Raw genomic sequence first — 15,843 nt, forward strand, 5'->3', positions numbered from 1 at the left:
CATAACACCATTATACCTAATTAATAAAAAATCTTTATTGTAAATTTATGTCCTCGAACGCGCGCTATAAAACTGCAAACTACGACAACTTTAAAGTACAATAGAATGTTAAAGAACTATCAGGCATATTCGAGAAAGTATTTGGAATCAATTCTTCAAAAAAAAAAGAACAAAAATAGTCATTGAGAAATCAAACACAGCGCGCCCTCGTTTGAATTGAAAAATAAAATTAAAAAACAGCGTGCGTGCGCTCATTTGCACTTAGGGGCCGTCCACACTAACACGGATTCGTTTGAATCCGTATACTTTTTGATAGGTTTAGGCCTTCCGTCCACACTAACACGCGTGTGGACGGTCGAATCCGTATCAATATGAAAAAAAGATGGCGTCATATTGCAGGCGCGCGCTGCTTTGAGCATGCGCATATAAAAATGACGTCACCCTGTACCTTTCAGCGTTTTCAAACGTTTGAATCCGTGTTAGTGTGGACGGCTGGATCCAGGCGAACACGATGCGAAAACGATAGTGTGGACGCGAATCAAGTGATACGTTTTCGGCGAACGAATCCGGATACTTTTGAATCCGTATTAGTGTGGACGACCCCTTAGTGAAGTCAAATGACGAATGACAGCTTGCCTAAGGCAAGTCCCTTTTAAAGCGCGCGTTCGTGTTTAAGGACTTTTGTGATGATGGACAATAAAATTGCATTTTACTGGCACGGGATGCTTTTTCAGGTATTTCCTGGCATGGGATGCTGGTTCAGGTATTTCCCAAACTCTAGTACGATGAGGATGCAATGTTTAGTTTAGTATTTTAATGCCTGCCTCTCCGTATGAGTTCTTGTCGACCCACAAGTGTTTGTCCACAAGTCAGGTAAAATAACTAACGAAGCGATATTCTCGCTGATATTTCGTTCCCCTTGTGTAGAAAAGATTCAAATAGCGCAAGTATCTATGTAGGCATACTCACATGCGGTTTACATCTGACAACGCGTCAATATAGATACAGACTGCTCCGTGAAATTACCATCATGAGTGTGAGCTCAGAGCCGTAGCAGGCCACGTAAGATTGGGGGGTAACAATACAGAAACATTAAGATAATATTGGGGGCATAGCCGCGCCCCTACTGGAAATTTCCTTATAATGTTTAAATAAATATTGGGGTGCACATGCCCCCAGTGCCCCACCCTCTATTACGGCCCTGGATTTAGTCTGTAAGCACATTGTCACTGAAGATGGTACCACGGGCCAGCGTCCAAACCGTTTCTTTTTCTCCCCTCCCCTATTGAAGTGCTAGTAGGGCGTGATCTGATACCTGTCCCAAACTCACCAAATTCGGCGCACTGGTGCCAGACATCCTCACTGCCCCATTCATTTTGTCGGGTATCTGTCTAATATCTATGTGCCAAATTTGGTGGAATTTCGGGAACGTAGCAAAGTATGATACATGCAACTAGCACCTTAATGCAGTGTGTTAAAGGAGACGGGACCTTTAGCGTCCTTATCCGAACAGACGAGAGATTCACAGTCCCCATGTAGAGAACCAAGTTTTTACACCTCAAAACGTTGGCCTAACCTGGTTTTCTGGTCCCTTGCTTGAAAGACAAAGCCCATACCATCACTGAGCTATCGAGGCTTTACGGAGTTGTTGACAATGTTTCTAATAGATAGCTCACTAGTGGTCTGTCTTGCCCTCCCACAAGGCAGCACAGCAAAGAGTTCTCGCCTGAACGTCTGGTTAACACTAATACATATCACAGGGTTGATTGCGTTACTGATGAAGGCAAAATATATAAAACACAGGTATCCCTCACGAGGTAGGTTGCCATGCGTGAGAACATGGAGGAGCTCTATTGTAGTAACGGGAATCCAGCACCAGGTGAAACCCAGCACCATCGCGAATACGGCCCTCGTAACACGTACCTCGCGCACCGTCAGCGCCGCCCCGGGCACTACTCCCAGGATGCTATGCAGGCTGGGGTTAATCGAGATCACGTGGTTTCGCACGGACATGAATACACAGAAGTAGCACGAGTATATGAGTATCATCGGTCCAAATGTGTATATCACGCAGTTAACGATCACGTACCCATGTTGGGCGATGCCGTGGGACTTGTCAAACGTCATAAAGCACGTGGCTTTCCCGGGACGGAACACGAACGAGCTCCAGCCTGCAAATAACGGCGTTGCTATAACTACGATCGTGGTCACCATGGAAACGATGATCATGTTTATTGATGATCTAATGGTGAAGTACTTCCGGTAGAGGTTTGGTCTGACCACCCGGAAGTAGCGATTGACGGCGGTCAGCGCCATGATGTGTAGAGAGGTCCACGCGAGGAGAAGAATGAGGAAGCCCTGCAAACGGCACACGGACACCCCGAACATCCAGCCACCACTGATCAATGAGCCTAGAGGGGGGTTAAATGCATTTGGTTAGCCTATTGTAGCGAACACGATGTAGAGCCCTTCATCCAATCACCACAAGTGTGATGTAGAGCCCTACACAATCTGATACCCGACTCCATATGCCCCCCTTTCTCTTTCCCTTTCGCCGCTATGCCCATCTCCTTGTGGCATTTGGCGCTTTCTATGTTGGCTAGAAATGCACGAGCACACACAACCACATACGAGAAGAATTTCTTGTTTTACTTGCAGTTGTAATCGATTTTTTTTTTCTAAAAAAAATATTATTATATATATGTGAGCGCAGGTACCCTGTCCTGGTACCCTGAGGGAGAGGTCTAGTTTTGAGTATTTTGGAGTATTGTAGGTTTTGGTTCTTTCTGTCGCCATGAGTCAGTTGTTTACTTTGTTGAAAATAAGAAAAGACAACGCCAAAACATATAGTTGTCGTCTATAACAACATGTTTTTTTATTATGTTATACAAAAGCCATCAGAGCTGATTGATGATACAAAATATAAGCAATTTCAAACCGTGCTACCGGATATGACAGGATAAAAGAGACCCATTGCCATAGTTACCTGCCGTCCATGGCATCACTGCGAGTGCCATAAGCAGATCACAGATCGCCAGCGCGCCGATGTAGGTGTTCGTTACTGTCCGAATAACGGGCCTCTTGTAGATGACAAGCAGTACAATGGCGTTCCCGGACACGGCGACAAGCTGGACACACAAAACCATAGACGACTCCAGAGCTACTCGGCCAGGGGACCTAGAGCCGAGGTCACGTGCTAGGGACTCCTCTTTAGACATTCTGCTCATGCGCAGTGGGAGGCTGGTGAAGTTTCTGTCAATAACCTATAGAATAAACAGATGGACCACTGCATTCAAATGTGTTTCACTACATTTAATGGCGTTTTGTTAGGCAGTATAAAGCATTTACTACGTAAACTAGAAATACTGTTGTAAACTGTGATTACATTGTACTCAATATCGCAATTCTGATTGGCTTAGAGCGCGCTATACTTTGAGAATCACGCAATTTAGGGGTCTTCTATAATCAACTAGCAGATTAGTGGATTATCAGCTATCTTAGGTAATCAGCTATCCTAGGTAATCAGCTGTCTTGGGTAATCAGCTATCTAAGGTAATCAGTTATCTAATCAGCTATCTTGGGTAATCAGCTATCTAATCAGCTATTTTAGGTGATCAGCTATCTTGCGTAATCAGCTAACTTAGCTATCTTATATCCGAGAATTCTCGGGCCCGAAAAGGTTTTATTCTTTAAATTTGAAAATCTGGCTAATTCATATAAAATTGATGGTATCTAAATGTGTTGAAATATTGTCAAACATCGTATTTTACCACAAAGATTCATGAAAAGGATGATCCTCTTTATAGATTTATAGATTTTGGTCCTTTCCCGAACTTCTCACAGGCTTAAATATAAAGAAAGTTCTCGGGACCTCGCAGTCACCCGAGACTTTTCGGGTAACTTTTTGGCTTTAGCAAAACATCGAAAATAGCCCTATTGAGCATAATCATTTGGAATACGAACCAAGTGAAAGTTAAAACTATTCTAAAACATGAAAGAGGTTCTCCAAAAGGAAAACATGAGAAATGTTGAGCCAAAATGCAAAATAAAGTTTTCGGGCCCGAGAATTCTCGGGTGTCAGGGGCGTAGCCAGGGGGGTGGCCCAGGGAGCCAAGGACCCCCTTCTAGCAGCCAAAAATACAGTAAATGTATGAGACATCATCTTAATTACAGCGGAAAATGCCTTGAAATGACCTTTTGGGCCCCCTTCTGTTAAAAATACTGGCTACGCCGCTGTGTGTTTCGAGAAACGGGCGCCAGCTGTCTTATCCGCTATCTTAGGTAATCAGCTACTTTAGGTAATCAGCTATCTAGGGTAATCAGCTATCTTAGGTAATCAGCTATCTAGGGTAATCAGCTACTTTAGGTAATCAGCTACTTTAGGTAATCAGCTACTTTAGGTAATCAGCTATCTTAGGTGATGCGCTGGGTTGCAGTCTTTCTACAAGGGCGTTCGCAGTCTGTTTGCCTCGATGGTAAAACATCTTCCTCGCAACTACTTAACGGGGGAATCCCCCAGGGTACCAGGCTTGGGCCCATTCTCTTCTGTGTAATGGTCAATGACTTGGTAATGACGTGGCCCCCGCGGGCTAAGTTCGTGGACGATTTGACTGTTCTTTAGGTGGTACCTAGGAACTCACCACCCCTCCTAGGACACATTGTTAACGACATTCAAGCATATGCCCTAAAGAATAACATGCGCCTTAATCCATCAAAGTGCAAAGAAATGTCCGTTAGCTTCTTAAACTATGATAGTTGCAGTTGGCAGCCCATGGCCGTAGGCGGCAATACCATCGATCGGGTGCAGTCGTTCAAGCTGCTTGGCGTTCTCATATCGTGTGACTTGACATGGTTGCGCACTGCGACTTCATAATTCAGAAGGCTAACAAAAGGCTTTATGCTCTATGAGTACTTAAGAAATGCGGCCTGGATGCCATAGAGCTGATAACAGTCTACCGGTCACTTATCAGATCGGTCATTGAATATGCGTCTGCAGCCTTTGCGAACCTTCCAAATTATCTGTCTGACGCCCTAGAGAATGTTCAGAGGCGTGCGCTCAAGATCGCTTTCCCAGGTAGTAGTTATGAGGGCTCACTCACGCTTGCAAAGCTTCCAACGTTGCACGAGCGAAGAAATATTGCATGCCAGCGATTCGTTTCCAGAATCAAACCAGAGAATCCTCTTTTTCCTATCATTAAAGGGCGTCGCATTACGCATGATCCAGGTTATAATCTCAGATCTAAATCTAAATCTTATCAGAGGCCTACTAATACGAGTCGTTTCAACGAGTTCGTTACTGTTAAATATGCTAATTACATTTGATTAATTGTACTTTATTGTATTGCTTACTTGTATCTCTGACTCACCTGTAATCCAGTCTATACTGCGAAAGGTTGAATTAAACTCATTATTATTATTATTATTAAATATATTTTGGGATTTATTGTTATCGTATCTTGAAGTCCCTATTAATTATTCTGAATATCACAAATACCTTTTTTCAGCCCTTCGAAAAATCAATTTTCCTTGCATCTGCTTCAATCATTTACTTTATATCTACCTCCTATTGTTCGAACTTTTCATAATTCGAATTCCCGCTCTGGTGTTATTATTTTTACCGTTCCAGTAATTTTCTACAACTTTTTACCACGGTAACTTTCAGAAAAGTTACTTTTTTCTATAATTGTCTTGCATAATTCTCGAAACATTGAGCAATTAGAATACATTTGTGATCTTCCTTTGACTTATCCTCTTTTTCTGTCATCCATTTTTACCGATGGAAGAATAATAATAAGGGAATTAAAAAAACAAAATGATCCTACGTACCAGTTTTACCAGAACTTACCTTGTATCCTTTCTCTTGTACCCTTTTTTTACCAAGAAAACAATGAAGTTCCCCAAACTGGTAGCCGACTCGGCTCTGGTTAGATAGCACGACTGTTAGGGTTTTTGATTGATTTGAAAACAATTAAAGAAAGTAAGGTACGAAATATGACCTTGAGAAATAAACGAAACGATTTATTTCAATTAAAATGTCGGATTAGTTGCGGAGAAACCTTCAGTGCAGAATAGAGAATGCCTGGCATATCAAGAGATTAAATAGATAAGATCCAATCTAGTTACTCATCAGCAAAAATACATCTCTCAAAATTTTATAGAACATGGGAATTGACATGGCGCGCAAAAATAGCCGAATCCCCTCCCCCAAGGGAGCCGAAGTCTTTCATTTGGGGACCAACCACTTGATATATGATTATTTGCTTGATATTAAAAAACATGTCATCCTTAACTTGACAGCACAGCGCGTTCCAGAGAAAAAAATCGAGCAAGAAAAAAAAGTTTACTACCCATTTAAATACTCAGTTCCTTATTTAGCTTTGTTTATGTTCCCAGGGTGAAAACGGTTGAAAACCTTACGCGGACTCAAGCCTACGGAGTTTTTGGATTAAAATTGCACGCATATCATAGGCCGGCAGCGTACATAATATACATAATGGAAGTTTTCCGAAGTCCTCGGTAATCAAATTATTCAGTTAGACTGGCCTCCAAAACCACATAAGAAAAGAGTTTCTCGTTAAATTTCCCGTTTTTTTATCTTCGATTTCTTTCGTTAAAAAAAAAATAAGTGGGGTAATAGAAATTGGATGTCATCAGATAACAGCACTAAAAAGACGCCGTTTTTATTGGAAATAACAACAAACATCATAGCTTATTGAGAGTAAATAAAAAAATATTAAGTAAAACCGGTTTGCAGGTTTGCAGCCGTTTGAAGTAAGGAAATAAGATGAGTAATCTTCTACAGAAAAACAAACAGTTTACGACTCACCTTTCAGCTTTTCATTAGATAGATGTCCTGTCGTCGATATATTGTCTCTTCTTTTAAGTTCCTTGGGACCTAAGTCAAGAATATCAAAACGAACGACAGAAGCATTCTATTCTAGTTAGGTATCATTTTCCGAAAGTCTCCCAAGAAATAGTCGTCACATAAAACAGAACAAACAAAACGATTTTTAGTTCATTAACACATTCACAGGACACTCCGGCTGGAAAATGCAATAAAGGGATGAGCTTAAATTGTAATGCTAATTTCTTTAGTTGCTATCGTCAGGAAGGTATGATTGGCTGATACTAGTCTGTGTGCAATCAAAGATACTTGTCTGTGTGCAATGACAGACAGTAGAACTATTGAGTGAAATAAATAGTAATAACAGATTTTTTATTTGGAACCAAAGCTTGTTATGACTTGTATACATCAACTTTATAGAGCAATTTTATAGACGCGAAGATAACAATCCATCAGCTTTATTATACAAATTTGACTATTGTCTTTTGGTGAGAATCTTTTTAATAAAGTTTGGTTGATGGGAAAACCACTGGAAAAGCAGAGATTTCAAGGCCCAAAACAACCTTCGAAGGGGCAGTCATATTCTAAGTAGAAATGTTACAGTTACTGTAAGAACGGCTCAAGGTGAAATTGTGAGATACTCTACGTACGCCACGTTCTTCCAGAAGCACCACAAAATTATATAACCGTATGAGTGTAGGGCGCACATATGTAATAAACACTAGCAAATGTAAAACAAATGTTGCTCACAAATGTAATAAACCCACAATTCTGAAAACGAGTGTAATACAAAAAAATAAGAGGATTTGGCACTTTGCCAAAAAGAAAAATATATGTAAATAAGATTTCAGCTGGGGAGGAGCTTTTGATGCTATTTTCCATTTCTGTTTTAACAATAACGAGCATTGTATATATCTGAAAATGGCAAAATTTTCACAGGGGAGAATGCCCCCAGACCCCCTATACAATAGCATTTACACCCCTGAAAAATGGGCTCGAAAAAAACACTTCTCCTGCCTTGGTGGTGTTTAAGACCAGTTTCGCCGCCCCTTCATGGGAATGCCTAAGTCATTCCCCCCCCCCCCCCCCCCTCACACACAAAAATTTGAAACAGCAACATTCAGGTCATATTCCGGTTAACAAAATGTAAAGCATACCGTTTCACCAATCTGAAAAATTAGTAAGGGAGGGGGGGACTTTGGCATGCATTGAAATTCGCAAATCCAGTGATGCAATTTAATATGAACCAAAACCACAAAGGATAAAAAAAGTAGAAGCCACATTTTAGGAGATAATGGTTTTCACCGCGAACGGAACGCAAGTTTATGAAAGTGAAAACGGATGGCGTGTCACATTCATTCTATTTTGTAGGGGGTCTGGGGTTCTCCCCAGAAAAAAAATTGAAATTCCAGACTTTTAGGAGGCTCAGAAATTGATCAGAATATTTGTTATTAAAAATATTGGCGCGATTTTAAACACGAACGCACACTGTAAAAGGGACTTGCCTTAGGCAAGCTGTCATTCGTTATTTCACTTCATGAGTGCAGAGCTCCGTAGAGAAAAGCCAGAAAGTATTATAGATTTCAAAATTGTCCAAAAACGCACCTTTTCTTGTAACAGGATCGAAAAATAGTGAGTATAAGATAGGTTTATTGAAGTGATGAATATTCAAATTAGTTTTTTACGCGCGCGCGTGTTTGATTTCTCAATGACAATTTTTGTTCTTGTTTTTGTAGAGAATTGACTTTAAACGCTTTCCCGTTATGCCTTAAAGTTCTTTAACATTCTCTTGTACTTTGAAGGAAGGCTTTACTTTTTGCTATGTTTTCTTCTGGCCGTTTTAGAGGTCAGCAATTCATAGATCCGACGCGCGCACGGATATCCAATCAGAATACAGCAAATAGAAGCCAGCGAAGTGCAACCTAAAGTGTCCCACAAAAGTCCCACAAATTGTACAACATGTCGGATGAGGTCAGTGAGTCCTGCTCGGATTTATCTAAAATACATACGTTTATAGGGTTTTTTTCTGCGACTTGGTCACCTAACATGATGGAAACTTGATTTGTTGTCCAAGCTTGGTGAAAATCTTGTAGAGAAGCATAGAAATAGATAACTTCAAGTTTGGTTGTTGAATGGAAAAGACACACATCCAGCTCGAAATAAGAAATCTTGGTAACGATATGATAAAGCGGTGTTCTCTTCGGTAGGAACTATGTGTTTATGTGCTTTTAAAGCTATTTTTGTCGACTTGCAGTGATTCAAGTGCGGGGAAATGTAGATAAGTAATGGAGAATGCCGAATTCGCTTTTATCGGCAAATATCAAGATTTACAGCAATAATACAAACGACAGTCTCATTCTTATATGTTATTGAAGTAAACCTAGGATAATATCCATATTCTTCAAGACGTTTGGTTACTTTCGGTCGTAGAACTACCATTTGCAAATCGCCATTTGCCATTTGCACTGACAACCTTTATTGAAATAGGTGTGTACATAGTACTGTAAGGGGTTGATTTGGACTTGTATTTATAGATTTTTATGAAACTAAATTTAGCCCACGCAACTTTTTGTTACAAATTGTTTAAGTTTTGATGATTACAGCGCATTTAAATTCCAATTGTTTTCCTTGATTTTATTATTTTAAAAATCGCGAAATCGCGAAAATAAAGTGATCTGTATTTTACGAAAATAGGAAAATCGCGAAAAAAAGTGTCGCAAAATATCGCCATCTCAAAATCGCGATATTTTGACGTCGCGAAAATTAAGTGTAATAAGGTAATTATCGATTTTCCAAAAAAAATTATATTGTAACTATAATCTGTGTAAGATTGTTCAGTTACTCACGGTGTTTAACAACTAGACTCTGTGTTTAACAAAATCTGTCAAGTCAAAATATCGATTAACTTAACTGTACGCGTGTGATGTCTTGAGTTTTTCTCTTTTTGTTGATAGACAGAATCAGTAATATCGTTGTGTCGAAGTCAAAATTACGCTCGGGAGAACAGATTTGAATCGTAAAATCGAGAACATCGAGAACATTTCTTACACATTTCACTGTATTTTCGCCGACAGGAATCCCGAAACTACGAAAACAGTAATTTCCAAATAAATCCACTGGAGAAAAAGAACGCCATCGTAAAATCGAGATTATCGTAAAATCCAGTATCTTAAAATCCAGGTTCCACTGTATTGATCTCTTACTATAAATGGCGGTAGCGTTGGACGATTCTCGAACCGACACTCCTTGAAGCTTTCTTCGCACTGACTTCTTCCAGTATCATCAGAAGTGCCGTTCAGACAGAGACGCAAATTCTGTTTGCATTTTTCCTGTAAACAACATAACACTTTATTCAGTGAATGTCGATAAATTACTTTGACAAGGCAATTCAGGCATTGGTCTTTTAGGTAAAGCGCCAACGCGTTTGAGCACGGCAAGATGGCAAAGAGCCAACTGTGTTGAAAAGACTAACGCGGTGTTTATTGCAGGTACTTATGCTAAAAGAACTGCAACAGGTTTGAGATAGACCATGACGAGAAAGCAAAAGGAGGGAGGGGAAGGACTCGGTAAAAACATGGGCAAAAGAAAAAAAAAAAAAACCGAGCATATACTAATGAAACCAATGGTCTTATGGACCACCAGCACGGTAGATATTCCACAGGCTTACCATATCCTCATCTTCCATCAATATCTCGTCCATCAACTCTTCCATCTCGTCTTCAGCTCTGAGGAGAGCTACGCAAGAAGCCAGCATCAAGCAGATAAGCACATACCTCATCTGGATTCAGTACCACTGTAGTCGATGTTGATGCTGGACTAACGTGTGACTTACACTTGACTAGCCGACTACTGAGCTAATAAACTCTCAGTATACTTGGTTTTCATGTGCGCCATGAACTAAAACACCCACTTGTCGCGGTGGTAAATTTCTATTGTCCGTCCAGCATACCTTTCGTTCGTTTGTTCAATTTGCATCCCTCAATGTTTGACTAGGTATGGCCCTGGGGTGGTTTTGTTGACCTTTATGTTATACCACTTGTATTTATGCGATTTACTGCTTCTACAAATTGAATGCATTTCTCTTCGTTACCAGCGGCGTAGCCAGAGTTTTTAACAGGATTTTTAACATTTACTGTATTTCTGGTTGCTAGAAGGGGGGGGGGGGGGGGGGCTTGGGCCATCCCCCTGGCTACGCCCCTGGTGACGTATCTACAGCGACTATTTCCCGAAGAGCAGCAGTTTCGACTAACAGCATCAAACAATAGAAAGGAATTCCACTTAACCTCGAAGAATTGTTTTCCCGCAGCAACACAACCAACACCCATCGTCTCTATCTCTCACCAGGACTATTTGATACAAAGAATTACACCTTTTGCTGTTCAATAACGGGAAAGGGGCATTCATTTGTGCCAAACGTTGTATCGTTAATGTGCATTGTACGTTCATCAACATCGCACAAAGCATCCTTAGCATGACTCGACTTTCAATAACAATGCTTGAATATGCGCGAACATTCAATAGCATCAACGGACAATCAATAACGCAATTTGACATTCATTCGGGATGGAATGAACATTCTTTTGCATGCAATCGGAAATTCAATTACACGTTTGGACAATCAGTAGCGTTTATTGACAATCAGTTATAAAAAATAGAAAATTCATTAGTGCTTTTAACATAAACAAAGACAATCAATAAGTCTTTTCAGACAATCATGTTCTTCAATGTGACATTCATCAATGTGGTTTGACAACCATTTATCCAATTTAAACCAAACAACAAGGAAAAATTAAATTTAATTAGAGTTACTATTTTCTCTTTTCTTTAAACAGTGGGCTCCTAAAATTAAGATAAATATAGAACTAAAAATAATTTTTAACAAAAAAACAAGACAAACAAACAACACTTTTTGTGAAGGGTTTATAAAAGCAAAAACATTTATACTCACTCGTTCGCTATAGAAAAACAGAAAACGTTTGTATGAGAAATGCCGCCAAGAAACCCCTCGAACGCGGGGAAGAGGGGAGAGAGGGCGTACCGCCAAGTATGTGGTCAAATTGGAAGAAATATCACAGTCACTTTGGCTATTTCGCCCACTAACGGTCTTATCTTCCACTTTTCTATCATCGGGGGAATGAAAAACATCCGATCAGAAAAGTAGGGGGGGGGGGGGGGGGGGAGGGAGGGTAGGCGCCTCCCCGTCTGCCGCCCTGAAAGCCTCTCGAGTTTAATGGAATGATATACAAAAGCGTGCCTTTTTGAGAAGTCAAAACAATGTTAACAGCTTCCAATATAGATTATCTCATTCGATATACCACACATGATTACTGACAATTTTAAAAACAACAAACTATAGCTGTAGAATTTTCAAATTTCCTTGTACAATATTTTTGACGCCCATTGATGGAAATTGCTTGATATTCTGTCGAAAAATTATCTTAATAGTCAGCAGCAATCATTTGCATTTGAGCCTAAAAGCAAACAACAGTAGCGCCTTTGTTTCTAGAACTCAAAGCAATCGGCTACAATTACAGCTCAGCTTCGTCAATCAAGCTTCGATGCCTTCGGCTTCTATCCGACACACGGACGGAAGGAACCCGAGCGCTTTCCGAAGACATCGTCAGCAGGTATATCATCGGACGAGCAGCACTCATTATAAACCAGAGATAAGTATGCAACAGATATACCCACCGGGGGAGGGTAGAAGAAAACGTGTCAAAGATATTGACTACAACCACAGGTATCCAGCAAACCACAAGTGCAACGGAGTTTCCGATAAAGTTCCGAATGAATCCAATTTCCTCTTTCGTTAGTTCGGAGCCGATGCTGTGTTCAGTCGGAATTACGATCGTGGAAAGCCGAAGGAGGGTCCGTAGGGACCTCGTAAATCCGAGGGCAATGAGCACGATTGGTAAAAAGTTAAAGACGATCAATTCGAAGCAGCCTATTGCAACCCTTGAAAGGCTGTTATTCACATCTAGGAAACATATTCCTCTTCTTGCCGAGAATCCGTACTGTGCCGCTCCCGTTACTATTGGTAGTAGAGAGGTCATTAAAACCGATATCCACACCAGTGTTAAGCAAATCGCCGTGGTATTGACCCCGCGGTATATCTTGTTTTCCGGTCTCGTGTGCCGCAAGCAGAGGTAGGCAGCGGTAATTCCCAGCACGAGAGGTGAGACAGAGGATAGGAAGTGAAAGGCGAGGCCTTGGACCTAGTGAGAATTTAACACATGATCAGAGTATAGCAAACAGGAAGACAACAGTAAACAGACGGACGGCCGGACGGATAAACAGACGGACGGATAAAAAGACGGACGGACCAACATACCTGACACATAAAAATCCCACAGTCCCATTTAGCCGCAGCATTCACCCAACATGTCAGCGGCATCACTAGTAATGCCATGAGCAGATCGGCCAGGACTAAAGTCATAGTAAACAGACTGGTCACCCTGTGTAGGCGAGGAGTGTGGGTGATTTTTCGGCCCACCACAGCATTCCCAGTTAAGGCTGCGATCGTTAAGATGACCATTACTGTTGTCTGGAACCCTGTGGTCAGCGGTGAACTATTTACAGCAGGCGGCGTACCAGTAGGTGCCATGCTATTACCGAGAGAGCCTGGGCTAGATTCCATGATAATCTTAGGAGGGGCTGACAAGAAAAACAAAATATCTCGTGAGTATTGGTTTCTGTTGAATATCAGCGAGATATCCCCTGTGATGTATTGCAGAAGAATAGTCAGGGGTAAAATAAGGGCGTGTCTAGAGAAGAACGCGTGGTGGGGTCCAGAGAAGTGATTACCTACTGATCGCGGATAAATTAAGTTCAAAGCCTTAGCTCAGGTAATAGGTCATTAAATACCAACGAAGGTGTCAATCGGAGTCGAACTCATCTCGTCACATGATCGGGGTGGGGGCCGGAACCTTCGAGCCCACCCCTCTGGACCCACCCCTTCGGACCCACCCCTTCGGACCCACCCCTTCGGACCCACCCCTTTAGACCCACCCCTTTGGACCCACCCCTTCGGACCCACCCCTCTGGACCCACCCCTTCGGACCCACCCCTCTGGCCCACCCCTTCGGACCCACCCCTCTGGACCCACCCCTTTGGACCCACCCCTCTGACCCACCCCTCTGACCCACCCCTTCGGACCCACCCCTCTGGACCCACCCCTCTGGACCCATTCCTTTGGACCCACCCCTTCGGACCCACCCCTCTGGACCCACCCCTGTAGACCCACCCCTCTGGACCCACCCCTTCGGACCCACCCCTGTGGACCCACCCCTGTGGACCCACCCCTTCGGGCCCACCCCTCTGGACCCACCCCTCTGGACCCACCCCTTCGGACCCACCCCTCTGGACCCACCCTTCGGACCCACCCCTTCGGACCCACCCCTGTGGACCCACCCCTGTGGACCCACCCCTGTGGACTCGCGCTTCTGTAGACAGCCCTTTCTTTGCCTTAATCGGACTACATCCTTGTGAACTTTAAAAGCTGACTAGCATACACATATAGGCACCAGTCCGTCCAAAACCATGGGCCATGGTTACCGAACTGCACGCTGTGCTATCGTCCCGTCTTGGCCCTACTGGTGCCCATGTGTGTATGCTATTCTGCTTTTAAAGTTCACTTATTTTATTCCTTGTATCATATCCCCCTGTTGTCAATGCTATCATTCAATCGTATCTGAAGCTCCTCTTTTCATTTTTTTAACTGACGCTCCCTTTTCTTTTCTTTTCTTTTCTATTTTTTTCTATATTTAGCTTTTGTGTTCCCTTGCCCATCTAGCGGTAAAATTCACCCATTTTTGACTTATACAAGTTTAAAAATTCTTATTAGCATTTTTGTGTATTGAACTTTCATAGCCAAAATTAGAATGACCTTCTCCCCTTTATTAACAACCGTTTGGATGGTTAGTACAATCTTTGCGGTATTTCCTACTTTATCAGAATAATATAATCTTTCTGCTGCGGTATTGCATGCTTGGTCGATCTACCATCAAGTGTAGAAAACCATTCTACACGAGTCGCACGGCGATGATAGATTAGTAATACACTCATAAACATAATGATCAGGCCGAGATCATTTCAAGTTTATTTAACCTGACAATTCTTTACAACTATCTGACAAAACCTCTTCATGAACTCTGTTGTAAAAGCTTTCAATTCGAGTGAAGGTTTTTGACCAACGAATTGGCGCCCTCAAAACAAAGTTACGTCTGTTATTAAATCCGAAAGGAGCTTAATACTGTCACTGCATTACAAACGAACTCTTGATCTCGATAATAGACTTTCATAATGAAATATTGAATATCGATTACTTACCTTTTATACGGATGTGAGAGATACCTTCTATATTATATGGACAGGTTTCTTGCTTGAGTCAAACTCCAAGATGTATTATACTGTCTGACGTCTTAATTAGTTTTCATTATATAGCGGTGGACTTAGCGAAAGTTTGCTGAAGTAATCCCGAAGTAAAGAACTATAAGTATTTTACATATGTAGTTGCATTGCGTCAACGGAACAAATACGATCTCGTAAAGATCTGTGTTGTAGGTTTACGGGACACAGCTAAGGGAAACCCCTTGATAAAATCTTCAAAAAATCCCATCAATTCCAGAAATTGCGATTTAGTGTACACACCCTCGGGACATTTCTGCCTGTTAAGTTCTTTTATCAGGAGTTATTTAAGGGGTTTTATGAGGAACAACACTTAATTACACTTCTTGCAGACATGATTTAATTTCCTTTATTATTCGGAAGTAGAAAGCCTTGTTATCAATGACCCAACCGGCACCATCCCTTGGCGACCGGAAATTCGAGAAAATGTTTTAGGGAGCAATGTTTATATTTCAAACACTCCTTCGCCTGTTCGCGAGTCACGTGCGTCTAAGGGATCGGCATTATGTATCCTGACTTTGTAATGGTGTTCGTGTGTGTGTGTGCGTATTTGTGTGTGCGTGTTCGTGTGTGTGTGTGTTTGTGTGTGTGTG

The 15,843-nt window shown here is 41.7% G+C and overlaps 2 protein-coding genes across 4 annotated transcripts; both read right to left on the reverse strand.

Moving 5' to 3' along the window:
• Positions 1 to 1,285: 1,285 nt before the first annotated feature.
• LOC5517529 (high-affinity lysophosphatidic acid receptor) lies at positions 1,286 to 7,001 on the reverse strand. 3 transcript variants are annotated; one of them, XM_048734417.1, is made up of 4 exons: positions 6,827 to 7,001; positions 5,846 to 5,920; positions 2,987 to 3,263; positions 1,286 to 2,411 (listed from the first exon to the last, which is right to left on the reverse strand). In XM_048734417.1, the coding sequence occupies exons 3-4, from the start codon at positions 3,225 to 3,227 to the stop codon at positions 1,627 to 1,629; spliced, it is 1,026 nt and encodes a 341-aa protein (XP_048590374.1). In that variant the 5' UTR covers positions 3,228 to 3,263; positions 5,846 to 5,920; positions 6,827 to 7,001; the 3' UTR covers positions 1,286 to 1,626. The 3 variants fall into 3 exon arrangements, with proteins under 3 accessions (XP_048590374.1, XP_001637530.2, XP_048590375.1); XM_001637480.3 differs by lacking the exon at positions 5,846 to 5,920; XM_048734418.1 differs by lacking the exon at positions 6,827 to 7,001 and having other exon boundaries at positions 5,846 to 6,188.
• Positions 7,002 to 11,453: 4,452 nt separating this feature from the next.
• On the reverse strand, positions 11,454 to 15,543 carry LOC5517563 (melatonin-related receptor). The gene is made up of 3 exons (XM_032361962.2): positions 15,173 to 15,543; positions 13,176 to 13,498; positions 11,454 to 13,059 (listed from the first exon to the last, which is right to left on the reverse strand). Exons 2-3 carry the CDS (start codon positions 13,479 to 13,481, stop codon positions 12,373 to 12,375), a joined length of 993 nt encoding a protein of 330 aa, XP_032217853.2. The 5' UTR covers positions 13,482 to 13,498; positions 15,173 to 15,543; the 3' UTR covers positions 11,454 to 12,372.
• Between the last annotated feature and the right edge of the window lie 300 nt (positions 15,544 to 15,843).

The sequence above is a fragment of the Nematostella vectensis genome, chromosome 11, assembly GCF_932526225.1.
Source record: "Nematostella vectensis chromosome 11, jaNemVect1.1, whole genome shotgun sequence".
In the NCBI taxonomy this organism is placed as follows: Eukaryota; Metazoa; Cnidaria; class Anthozoa; order Actiniaria; family Edwardsiidae; genus Nematostella; species Nematostella vectensis.

Excerpts from the sequence above, each read along its gene's own strand:
- LOC5517529 (XM_001637480.3), bottom strand. The coding sequence starts at position 3,227 with ATGAGCAGAATGTCTAAAGAGGAGTCCCTAGCACGTGACCTCGGCTCT. Across the intron at positions 2,412-2,986 it reads AGTGATGCCATGGACGGCAG|GCTCATTGATCAGTGGTGGC; the intron begins GTAACTATGGCA and ends ACCCCCCTCTAG.
- LOC5517563 (XM_032361962.2), bottom strand. The coding sequence starts at position 13,481 with ATGGAATCTAGCCCAGGCTCTCTCGGTAATAGCATGGCACCTACTGGT. Across the intron at positions 13,060-13,175 it reads GTGGGATTTTTATGTGTCAG|GTCCAAGGCCTCGCCTTTCA; the intron begins GTATGTTGGTCC and ends AATTCTCACTAG.